The sequence below is a fragment of the Ceratotherium simum genome, chromosome 7 (assembly GCF_057802395.1).
Source record: "Ceratotherium simum simum isolate JZ-2026a chromosome 7, ASM5780239v1, whole genome shotgun sequence".
In the NCBI taxonomy this organism is placed as follows: Eukaryota; Metazoa; Chordata; class Mammalia; order Perissodactyla; family Rhinocerotidae; genus Ceratotherium; species Ceratotherium simum.
In genome coordinates, this window is record NC_141906.1 from 13,583,126 (window position 1) to 13,596,257 (window position 13,132).

Here is a 13,132-nt window from a genome sequence, read left to right on the forward strand (position 1 = left end):
AACTGAAGTTTGTTGAATAAAGTCAAACTTGTTTAAACCAAGTATTTGTTAAATATCATACATCTTGTCTACTACCCATTGACTCAGTATTTTACCATATAGGGTAGCACCTATTATAAAACAATGTGAGAAATAAGAAAAAATTTAAAAACAAACATTTGGGGTTTGATATACGAAAAATATTTCAAGATGGACTGCATAAACCAGAAATCACCTGTTCTAGTTGCTACACTCCTCTAACACATTCTAAATTTCAAAATGACATAGGAATAATTAAAAATCCAACACATCAAATGCATACTTAAGTATCTAGATGTATAACAGTTCAGCAAACAAACAGGTTTGACTCAAGCCTTTGAACATGTTACTTAGAACACTAAGATTTTGGACCCAATTACTGAAAGCTCATTGACTAGGCCATAATGCAGTTTGTGTTAATCTGCTGTACAAATCAACCACATAACAGCAGTCAGAGGATTCTCATCTCACTCCAACAGAAGCAGCAATAAAATCAGACAGCAATACTACTCTTTAGTAATTACATAATCAAGATAACAGCATTGGGATAAAATGAAGAATTTGTTTCAGCTTCTTGTTCAATAAGCCTACTCATTTTTAGATAATGAAGATAAGAAAGGTATCTTGTTCAATAAGCCTACTCTTCATTTTTAGATAATGAGGATAAAGGTATCACAACCAAATACGGGAAACTGCTTTCTCTTTATTTAGGCCTTAAGAAAATTAACTTTGGTCACATATTACCTTAAAAAAAAAAATCCAGTTTTACATATTCCTAAATAGATAGGACCAAATGATCAGAGAAATAATTCCTTCTGTAAAAACTGGCCAAATTTTATCAAAAATCTAAGATACAATGTAATTCAAATGATATAAAGACTGCTTGGGATCATAACATTCCAATTGCATGCGAGTTTCAACTCCATCCTAACAGGTGTGAAAAGTATTTGCTCTCATGTTGCTTTGGTCCAAAAGAGTAGAGCTGAATCAGTATGAGTAAACTATGTACCTAAATCTTTTGCCAACATTAATTTAGACTGTTATCGGCAGCAGAATACCCATGATGAATAGTTCTACTATAACAAAGTATAATAAAAGAATATTTTTCATCACAGTATCAGATAAACTTTTTATAAGAGAAAAATATGAAGGAACAAAAAAAGATGAAACAGCTACTATAAACAAAAAATAGTATCTCCCCCATAACTGTATTTAAAGGGGTAAAAAGGTGAGATTAGAGGTTTGATGATGCTAATATGAAAGGAAATTGAGTACTGTATTTATTTCTTATTTTATACAACTCTTACTCTTTACAAAAATGGTTATAGTCATGCCCATAAAAGTGTAACCCATGGCATCTGAAAGCAAACACTCTTTGTAATTATTTAAAAGGGCCTTTTTAAAAATTATAATACAAAGGTCTGTGCTCTAGAAGCAGTCCTCCACTGTGCATTATAACAATAAGGCTTACTTTTAATACAAAGACTAAGTGTTTGGGAGTTATGAACCACTAGATTTAACAAACATCATTTTATAGTTGCTTTTTGCATCTTTTTTGTTCTTGGGATCCTCCACTTCATCAGGGTGCTCAGCAGCCTGCAGTTCTTCAGCAGATTCTTCTTTCTCTGACTCCGAATCACTCTCAGAGTCATCTGGACTTTCAGGATCAGGTGAATCATCATCGTCATCATCATCTCCAGCTACATCACCCTCTCCATCATGATCTTCTACCTGGAAACATCAATCACCAGGCTCTTAAAATAAATACAATTATCCAGTACAAAAACTGGGAAAGACCCTAATTTTTGTCACAGTCTTAAAACGGCCCACTCTCTAGCTATTAAATCAACAGTTTTAAGACTGTATTATGATCAGAGGCTGCGAAGGGAAGGGCTGAGAACGCAGGCATCTTCACGTGTTTTATACACTGGGACTTGAATAGGATTTTAAAGGCTCTGAAGACCACTCACCTGTGCCCTCTCCCCCTAGTTTGAAAACAATTATATCTTCCTGCAAGAAACAATATTTTTTTAAGTAAATAAGGAAAGTTAACCATTGACCCATGGAAATGTGGAAAACAGTTACTGATGTTTTGCATATTACAATACTTTAGAGTAATTAACCACTAGTTATAAGAAAAGAGGTGACAGGAAACAACTGAGAACTCTCCTAAACTAGTCTTTACATGAAATATTTCATCTAAGTCGTGAGTATGTTGTTCATGCCTATTTAAGATGTGCCCTAATGAATATCTAAGCAGAATTTACATTAAGCTTGTATCAGAAAACATATTTATAAAACTCTCAAAAATATCTCTTCTCATTATCTACAAAGACCTAGTTGGGCATATAAAAATACTTTAAGTAACTGTATAAAGAAAGCTTTCTACATAGGATTCTTGATTGCTAGAGAAATGTAACACATATAAATTACATCAAATTGGAAATTGATCATCTTCCCATTTAATGAAAATATATGAATTACTACCTCACTGAAGCCAAGTCCACAATGTCGTCGATATCTTCCTGATAATTTACTGTCCATACTTTGCTGATATTGAGACTCCAGTTCTTCATTAATTTTCTTGTCTTCTTCCCCTGCATGTCCAGTGTACTTTGGTTATGTTTCAGTCAAATTAATAAAAATATTTGATTACACAAAAAAACCCATAATACAGATGCTATTATATTCAGGGCTGATTTCTCTGTGACTAATTTTACAATGAATTTTGTGGATGGGTTTCTATAACATAGGTAGTTACCTAACAGACATAAAATAATTGAAGGATGTATTTAAGATTACTTCTTTAGTAACCAACCCTTTGGACTACAAAAGTGTTTATAAAAGATGAAGAACTTATATTGTTGTGTGTTAATTCAAACCAGACACAAGAGTCTCAGAACTCCCTCAAGTTCAGATATTGTAAATATTAATTACCGATAACTTTGGGCATTATTTGTTTTAGCTTATTTATAGTCTAATAAACTGTTCTCCAGAAAATGGAAGTTTTCTCCTAGTCACATACAAAAAAATCTCCAACAAACAAAAGCTTCTGTCTGTCTTTGAATAGAAATAATGAAAAAGCATGCAATTCTGTTCAGAGAATAGCTAAATATAATGACTTTGTAATACCTCTCCTTTATACCTTTCTTTGCATATCAGTTTATTGATGCAACATAAACCTACTTATTTTATCACACATTTGATATACATTTTTTATGTATTCTGTCGAATGTAAGTTATGAAGCAGAATACTAAACAATCACCTATGAACTTACCTCTCAAGAACTAGAATAGTACCAATATCATCGCAGCTTTCTGTGCATGACATTTTAATTTGTAAATATGAGAAATTTCACTTTTTAATCACAAATGGTGATGCTTTGCATTATTTTTACTCATAATGCCCCCAGTTTAAAAAAGTAAATGCAGCAGTTAAATATATTTCCATTCTGCAGAGCTCAGAGACTCTCTGATTTTGTAGCAATGCAAATCCATTTGAAATAACTGCTTAACATCAGACAAATAAAAGACCTATTAATTTCTAAAATGTGCTACATATTCTAGGTCAGTATGAAGTTAAGTAATTTAATTAAAAGTTTTGTTAAAATATATCTGTTATTATGCCGTTATTAATAATGCCAATTTTCAACAGGAGAAAACTTCACTTTTCAGCAGACTGAACTCAAATTCACTTCCAGTTTTAATAAGTTTTTTTCCCCAAAATTAAAAGAAAAAGTTAATTTATTCAGGCTTTGCAATGAGTTTACATTCTTCGAAGATTTCAAAGCAAAACTTAATGAATAAAATAAAAACCAGTATAATATGCCAACTATAACATTGTTTGCTAAGTAATTTATAAGACAAAAAAGGATATAAATTCTACACATACTACAGTTGGGAAGATGAGGCATAAAACCTCACTACAATTAAAATGTATGTTGTGGGCCGGCCCCATGGCTTAGCGGTTAAGTGCACGCGCTCCGCTGCTGGCAGCCCGGGTTCGGATCCCCGGGGGGCGCACCAACGCACCGCTTCTCTGGCCATGCTGAGGCTGCGTCCCACATACAGCAAGTAGAAGGATATGCAGCTATGACCTACAACTATCTGCTGGGGCTTTGGGGGAAAAAATAAATAAATAAAATTAAAAAAAAAAACCAAAAAAACAAAAACCACTCAAAAAAAAAAAAAATGTATGTTGTGACTCAGTAAAAATGAAGACAGGAAAAGGTCAGTGTCTTGGCAGAATATTGATGTATACTCTCAAATCTTTTAAAAATTAAAGTATATACTAATTGTTACAAGATATATGTAACATGTTTACATATATATATACATTTCCAATTCTAATATTTTAATCATTAACAATTATACACAGAAGTTAGAATATCCCAAAATATGTACAAATATTTCATATTCCAAATTTAGCACCTCCACTTTAATTATATTTTACTTTCTTACCTGTTCGGAAGTGAGATGTTGATTTGTGATCTCCTATGACAAGACGACCAGTATGTTCTTTCTATAAGAAGGCAGAAAATGTATTAGAATTTGAGACCACTAATTTAATAGTTATTGAGTGTCTATTATGTGCCTAACACTATTGTAGGCTTCTGGCATACAGTGAAGAAAAAGCACTAAATTAAGATCCCTGTCTTTATGGAACTTACATTCTAGCAAAGGCAGCTATGTGGAGGGGGAAAAAAAATCAATAAGTAAATTATAGTATGTTAGAAGGTAGTAAGTGCCATTGAAACAAACAGAGCAGAGTAAGGGGGTAAAGAGTATGTAGAAATCAAGTTGGAATTTTAAATGGATGGATAGATAACTAGAAAATTGAGTCAATCTAAACATTTTCTTTCTTAAAAGGCCAGTGAAATGAGTTGCTTTAACTTTCCCACCTTCTGTTTCTGATGCCTCAGACATATCTCATGGAGAGAAAGAAAATGAGATTATTTAGCTAGATAAAAATGAAATAATAGTTACACGAACAAAGTGATAGATCTTTAATATAAAAAAATGAAAATAATTACTATTTACAACATAACACAAATAGCTAGCTCGTGACTATTTGACTACAATGAACACCCAAGCTCAAACTGTAAAAAAGAATAGAATTTAAAAAACCAAGTTCTATAAAAGAAAAAAATAAATCTGATTCAGTTACCAATTGATCAGGCTACATAATTACTTTCAATTTATTAGTTCCAATCCACTCTTTGTGGTTCATATTCAGTTACATAAGGTAAAGAAATAAACTGTTCACTAAAACAGAGTGAAGGTGAGATTAAATATGACTTTGCAAAGCAATCTTAACCAATCATCTGTGAAGATACAGTAAATAACAAATCTTCCTACTTTGAAATGATGACAGATACATTCTCTATACCCAAAGATGATACTACTGAAAAGCTTCAAGCATTAATGCTTATTGCCTTACAGGCTATTAACACATAAGCAAATCACTGATTCAATATGCTGCTGCTTTAGATCGCAGAAGACACCTTATTAACAAGATCTGAATATATATAATGGCATCAAGTTATTTTAGGATGATAGTATTGCAAAGAATTTAACCTATGTTGACTAGCCAGCCCATTTATTGGTAGCCAAATTTCTAAAGATTTTATTTATTTATTTATTTTCCCCCAAAGCCCCAGTAGATAGTTGTATGTCATAGCTGCACATCCTTCTAGTTGCTGTATGTGGGACGCGGCCTCAGCATGGCCGGAGAAGCGGTGCGTTGGTGCGCGCCCGGGATCCGAACCCGGGCCGCCAGCAGCGGAGCGCAGGCACTTAACCATTAAGCCACGGAGCCGGCCTGGTAGCCAAATTTCTTTTTTTGTTGTTGTTCAATCTGTTCTTTTCCCCCCCCGTTTTACTGAGATATAACTGACTATTGGTAGCTAAATTTCATACATTTTATGTTGGGGTGTTCTTCCCTAAGTACTTAAGAGTTTTCATTCTACTAGGTTAAGCACATTCCCTAAACTATTACTTACTTTATATATCCTTAGCAAATCTTTTATTTGCATGAACCAAGAGAAACTTCAGACTACTTTCTATGATAAATTGCAAATTATTGGGAAATTTCGATTGAGATATAGAAATACTTCCTTTGTATAGGTCTTAACGTTTTCCATGATCTCTCCCTACCCTCAACCTCACTGTTCTAGTCTGGCTAACTCATCCTTTCAGATTCAGATCAATTCTATTTCTGGGAAGCTTTCTTGTGCTAAGCCAGAGTCAGCTACCCTTGTCTGCTGATTCCACAGCACTATGTGCATGGCTCTTTCATAGCAATTATAATTCCTATATTGTCATTATCTGGTTTCCTCCATTACATGATAGCTCCAAACATGCATTATTGATCTATGTGACTCCAAGGACCTAGCACAGTGCCTAGCATGTAGTAGTCAATCATTCTTGGTAAAATGCATGAATGCATTCTCATATGAATAACAAAAAACAAAGAGCAGAATTTCATTTTAAGGAGCTTAAAAGAGAAGAAAGTTTTCCTATTTCTTCCACATTAGGTTTGTAGGAAAACTACTGGGACAAAGTTAGGAAAATAAATTTACTTGCTTGCAAAAAATAAATGTCTAGAGACCACTGTATTTGCATGTAAAAATGAAGCGCTAGGAACAAGAATTTTTTCCAATAGGTGATGTTTTCCTGGTACCTATATTTTATATCTTCTATTATGTTAGTCAAACTGAAAGGGATTTTAAAATATATTGAACATTTTTAAAATTAGGTTTTTGATAAAGGCTATTCCCTTGGCTACTATTTCAAGGACTGGAAGGAGCTATAAAATATGAAAGACCTACCCAAGGGTCTGCCCAGAAATACCTTGTATCAAATTATCAAGCTAACAGATGGCAAATAATAAACTTTCACATCTTCTTCCTTCCATAGGAGTCTCCTGAAATCAAATTTTTTCTCTATCTAGTCTTGAAACCTTACTGGTCAGAGGTACTCAGAATCCCAAAAGTGGCTCAGAAATAGTATAAATTTCAAGTGCTCGGTTAGGTTGACTATATTTCTTAAAGCCTAAAGTAATCATGCAGAACAGGAAAATGGGATCCAAGTGTATTCAGTCCTTCTCACTTAACATACACAAAAGGCATTATCTTCACAGAAAAAATAAAAATGTGTACTGTCTGATGCTCACCTTTCCAGCGCCCATCAGTCTCAAGAACTTTTGTTTTCTTTCTTCATTACCTAAGTCTGCTGCCTCCCAATTGCTAGATCCAAGCTGGAAAAGAAATTAGCCAATTTTTTTTTTTTTTTGAAAAATAATAAACAGTAAAAAATTTAAAGTCTACCAGTAAATCCCAAGTTTTTTTTCCTGTCAGTTTAACAATAAACAGGGCTCATCCTTACTTAGGAAGTTAAGTATATGCATCCTATTTGAATTAAAACACTTTTTCTGTTACCTCAAGGCAGAATCCTTTGATTCTTTTGCAGCCAGAGCTCTGGTTCTCAAGTTTCCATCTATCAGAATCACATGGAGGGCTTGTTAAAACACCGACCGCTGCGCTGGGCTCCACCCCAAGAGTTTCAGGTTCAATATGTTTGGGGTGGCTCTCAAGGATTTCATTTCTAACAAATTCCTAAGCGATGCTGATGCTGTTGATGTGGGGGACCACACGTTGAGACCTATTGCCCTGGAGCCTTGCAGGGCCCTAGCGCATCTAGTACTTTGAACCCAAAAGGCTGCCAGTTGTTAGCTGTTAGAAACTCTGGCTTTAAAGATATTCAAAAGGACAGTATAACATCAGTCTACTGGACCCAATTTTAGTTTTTCGCTTTCTTTTTTGAGCTGTTCTAGTTGTTTGTAAGGATCAGTGTCATAACTTTTATTCTTTCTTAGAGGTCTTCCAAAGAAAGACAAAATTTACTTAATTTTTAAAAAAAGAATAGAATAAAACTCATTCTATCTTGTAATTATCAAATGGGTCTATTGAACTCTTCTATAAATCTAAGAATATTAAATTCTAGTGATATTTTTCCCTACATCTTGAAACAAATGTAAGAATTACTTCATTATAATTCCCTACATCCTCAAAGAAATGCAAGACTTTTTTCATTATAATTCATCAATTATTCCCAACTATGCTAAAAATGACTAAAATAAGAAACTAGAAAAATGGTAGAAGAGTTTTCTCATCATGGTGTCCAAAGTATTGCATCATCTTTCAAGACATCACCTCTCTGTTGTATGCTTCTAGCTTTCTTTGGACACAGTGGAGAATTCAGAATTTTTCATTTCTATCCGTAATGGCAACTAGGTAAAAAATTGAAAACTGACAGAAAGCATTTCACAATTATTAAGACGAATAAGAAGATGAATGCACAATAAGAGGTAGTGTACTCTAAACTAATGATGATGGCAAGATTAATTGTATACGCAAAAATCTTAGACTATGGGTCTTTGGATGATGAAATACTAGATAACTTTTCTTCAAACCAGGAATCAATGAGAGAAAGAAAATAAAAAAGAACAAAAAAGAAATATGATACTCTCTCATCTAGAGAGTCATTCAACAGGAAGGACTTCATCTTGCAATATTTTGCAATAAGAGCCTGGAGCATCCTGTTTTTCTGAAAAGATGTGACTGTTTCATTTAATCTTTTATGCTATTTGCACACCAAAATTTACTTGATATGGTTTGTAAGTGGACAAATGCTGAAGATAGGTATGTATACAAAGGTGACCACAATGAGTGCAGAAATGAAAACGTTCATTGGATTGATCATTGTAATAGCGTTTATAATCTAAAAATGAAAATGTTTTGCAATTATGGAGCAGAGACAACGTCCTTTTTCAACACAAAATTATGAGCAAAGGTTTCAAAAAATTCTTCAATATTTTATTTTGATGATGCAAATGCAAGAACTAGAAATAACAAAGCTAAAATCTATTACAAATAGATTTGAAATCTGAAATTATATGTTCCAGTTTCACACATGACAACTGATGAGCAGTCAGCTGTATTCAGAGGATGCTAATCATTTTGGGTATATATGTCAGGAAAATGTCAAACAGAAATTTGGTTTGCTATGGTTAAATTCATATTAAAATTTCTAATAAAGTTGTTTTTTCACTATCCCTTTATTCTTACTGTTGAAAATTAACTGTAAAAGACTAATATAAAAGAAACAATGACAACCATTTCTCCTGGACATATGAGAGTTAAATATTTGTACCACAATGGACATCCACTTATGGTGCTTCTAAATTCCTTTTGGTGAGGGGCTTATATGCTTTCTTGATTTTGGCTACCTAAGTTCCAAATCTCCTACTTCTTTCCATCTGATAGCTCATATCTTTTCAAAGACCAGTTAGTTCCTAACTATTTCTGCCTCAATATAGTTAAAAAAATAAAAATTGAAGTACTGGTGAAGCTTAAGTTCTGATTCTCACTAAATCACTTGCTCTCTGTGAGCCTGGACCTAGCATTTAACTTCTTAGTTTTAACTCCTTATCTACAGAGATGCTTCTTTAAAAGACTGTCTTAAGAACAAAAACATCTAAGAATTACATAGTGTTTTACAACTCACAAATCACTTTTCACTTAGATTCTCTCAAGAGTCCATTTAATAAATAAGGACACTGAGGCAAAGAGGCTAAGCGACTTGCTTGGATCCTCTGCCCTTAAGTCCTCTGCTTTTTCCACATCATACTGTACATGTTCAAATGAGACGGAGTGTGAAAGTAGTTTATGAACTATAGTTATAAAAATATATAGAATTAAATTAAAAACAATTGTCTAAAACCCAAAACTTTCCCAAACTCTCTATAAAATTGCAAATGTCTTCAATGTCTTTACATAAGTAACCTTTCATTTACAATTTAGAATCCTAATATTTTTTTCAATCATGAGGTCCTTCTGGTTCTTCCTTTCAAAGACCTTAGCATACAACAGCAAGTATCTTGCTCAAGAGCTACATTCTGAAAAGTACATGGGTGACTGATACATTCTTAGAGGTTTTCCACCAGTTACTAAAATTAACCTCCCCACTCCTCCTACTCCCTAAAAGATAGCTTTCATTTCTCCAGTCCAATGAAACCATTTTTAAGTTGTCTTCATCCTTAATACCCTTTATTATAGAACTGCAATAAATTTTCCTCCTCTTCAATACATACCGTGGTAATGCTTAGAATTTACTTCTAACATTGTCAACATTTTACCAGAGTTGGATTCTGTAATATCTTTTAACATGTTTTGTTACCCCCATTTAACATGTGAGGTCAGCGGGCAAAGAAAACTTCAATTACCTTTTACATGCAACGGATGTTCATTAGAAACTGATGATTAACTACATATTATAATTAGTTGACTTTCTACAATTTGGATGTATATTTGAAAAATATATTTAAAATTTTTGTATTATATTATTTTCAAAATATTTTAAAAACAAGTACTTATAAAATTCCTATGAAAGAAACTGACAAAAAAAGCACTATCAAGGAACAGGTTACTGTATTGTACTACAATATAAAATTAGCAACATAATTATTTTTAGGTAGTGTGTGAAGGTCCTAGGCCCTAATCTTGAATTGCAACTATAACCTTGTCCTTCAAAGAGAATGCTTATAGGATTGGAAAAGGTCTTCAAGTTCATCTAGGTTAAACTGATTCCATCAGAAGCTTAGAGAATTACTTAATCTCTTTAACTTTCTGTTAAATTACCTAATATCACCAAGAGTTTTCCACCAAGCTAAAAGGACTATTTCTCTGCGTCTACCAAAACAGGTGCCTGACATTCTAGCAATCAAATCACAGTTAAATACCAGGCGGAAAACAACGTTAACAGCTTTTAAAATGGCACCCAGGTTACTCAAAAGCCTAGATCAATTCCTGACAAGTACTGGATTACCATATTAACATGAAAAGATCTAAAAGCCAGTTGTAGGGAGGAACAGAGGGCATGAATAAATCTCACTATATAACCATTCATCCTCAAATCTTTACTGATTACTAATCTTTCTGCAAAGCTAAAATCAATTTCCTTCAAGAGCCTTACCATTCCGGACCTAACCCCGCCACTCACCCAAAAAGGGTGGGTCTTAACATCATCTCATTTGCTACAACTGATGCACTCGTTTCAGTGAGTCTTTTACGGTTAACAAAGTATTACGAAAGGTACTGAACTGCACTATAGAAAATAAAGAACTCTACACGTTCAGAAATTGATAGTGCTTTCAACAATAACTGAAAGAAAGCTAGACATCGTCCCTTCATCTCCCTTAAAGATGACCTCTCCATGACCCCTCACCAAAATTTCCCCATCAACGTTCCCAGGCAGTTATCCATTGTCTGAAGGACCTAGTTTTACATTTACTGGTTACTGCAGTCTCCATGACATTGCGCTAGGAGCGAGGACAAATATACAAAAAGGCTAAGATAAGCACCACACTTATTCATCTTTGAATTCCCAACACCTGACATGGCAGTAAATACTTAATGGATTATTTTAAAGAATGAATGGTTTGCTATTTAAACTGACAAACTTTGGAGGGAGGAGAGGGAAGGGAGGTACTTGACATCAAAATGGGCTTCTAGGTCTCAACGGCTTAGACCTCACCACCCTGCGCCAGTACCAAAGTACTCCCCCGGTACAATTTTTCCGTTCAATATTATTCTCTGTTTACTCTTCACAGTACACTGCAAAAATAATTCCGGCTGGAAAATTCGTCCAAATTGGCACGAACACCTTGACATTGTCACAGGCGCATTTAAGCCTAAAACAGAGGGATCCTGCTGTCTCTATCCTGAGTAGAAAGGCCCGACAAAAAAGCTTCATCAGCACCCAAATAGACAAATATGATCCCTTGACTAAGCCCTTTCACTTCCCGACCATTCAGGACTTCCCTCCTCGATCCCCTCCCCCCACCCCAAGCCCCCTTACGGAGGTCGCTGGTTCTTAGCGTGCGGGCCTCTTCAAACCTTCCGACCCTAATGAAGGAATGGAGACACTCCCTTTCTTCTGGATCCTCCCCCTCGGCCCTCTCCCTTCGGGCCACCCCAGTCGCTTTCCCTTTTTCATCCACCCTTCCCGGCCTACCGCAACCTTTAGTAGGCCTCAACCCTCATCCACTCCGCCATTGTTATTTACATCGTCGTCTGGGGAGGCCGAACGCTTCACCCCGTGCGGATGTGACTCCCTGGCAGCGCTCATCGTTGCGGGGACCCCGATAGGAAATGCCGAACCCACTCGTAGTTCTCCTAATCCGCGGCGCCAACACCCAGCAATCTACCACCAGCCCAAACAGCGCCACTCCAAAAGGCAGAGGGCCTCCGGGCCTTCTCCGCCACAGTCGTCACCGCTGCGGATGCTCGCCACTCCGGAGCACTCTGGGAGTTGTAGTTTCCTGGCTCACTCCAGACGGGCCTGAACAAAAGAGATGGACGGATGACTAAAACTAGAATTCCCAGGAAGCCCAGCGGCGCAGCTCGCGCTGTGTGGCGGGAGTGCCCCCTGAGGCTCCGCCTTCTTCGGCTGGTGGAGGGAGCTTTCCGCGGATGGGTATGGCGGTGAGCGTTAAATTCGAGCTTCGTCGCCATAGAGAGTGGCTTAAGACTGAGTTTCCGCGTTTGTCTGTGAGACGCTGCCCCATAGACAAGTGCACCTGTCATGGTTAAGCACCTAGGTTTAAATGTAATGTCTGAGGCTTATTGAATCCTCGCAAGTGCTTCCCCCTCAAGACAAAAACTAAAAAAAAAAAATGGCTTCTACCGTTTCCACCCTGGTGGTCTCTATTGCTCATAGGGGAATTTTAGATGACCGGCAGCGCTGCTTTCTAGAAGATTCTGATGAATATTTTGCCGTTTTCTCATTCTCACCGAAATGAGTTCAATATGGTGTTAAGTGCCAGTTAATTGGCTATTATTGAAAGTAGGATCCACCTGAGAGAATTCTATAAGCTTTCCATGCGGCTTTGTGTGAAGTGAGAATGACCCTATCCGACCTCGCTCCTAGCATGCGGCGTTGTACGGTTGGGACCTTCACCAAGTGATGGCCGTCTCTGCCAGAAAGCCTGTATCTTTTTCTTTTCCTTTTTAAAAATATTTACTTTTCTTTTTTTATTGAGGTGAAATTCACA

At 35.7% G+C, this 13,132-nt stretch overlaps 1 protein-coding gene across 1 annotated transcript; it reads right to left on the reverse strand.

Moving 5' to 3' along the window:
* Positions 1-701: 701 nt before the first annotated feature.
* C7H11orf58 (chromosome 7 C11orf58 homolog) lies at positions 702-12,332 on the reverse strand. The gene is made up of 5 exons (XM_014783270.2): positions 12,145-12,332; positions 7,193-7,276; positions 4,480-4,540; positions 2,506-2,615; positions 702-1,749 (listed from the first exon to the last, which is right to left on the reverse strand). The coding sequence occupies exons 1-5, from the start codon at positions 12,205-12,207 to the stop codon at positions 1,519-1,521; spliced, it is 549 nt and encodes a 182-aa protein (XP_014638756.1). The 5' UTR covers positions 12,208-12,332; the 3' UTR covers positions 702-1,518.
* Positions 12,333-13,132: the final 800 nt, after the last annotated feature.

Excerpts from the sequence above, each read along its gene's own strand:
- C7H11orf58 (XM_014783270.2), bottom strand. The coding sequence starts at position 12,207 with ATGAGCGCTGCCAGGGAGTCACATCCGCACGGGGTGAAGCGTTCGGCC. Across the intron at positions 4,541-7,192 it reads GACTGATGGGCGCTGGAAAG|AAAGAACATACTGGTCGTCT; the intron begins GTGAGCATCAGA and ends GCCTTCTTATAG. Across the intron at positions 2,616-4,479 it reads AACATCTCACTTCCGAACAG|GGGAAGAAGACAAGAAAATT; the intron begins GTAAGAAAGTAA and ends CTGGACATGCAG.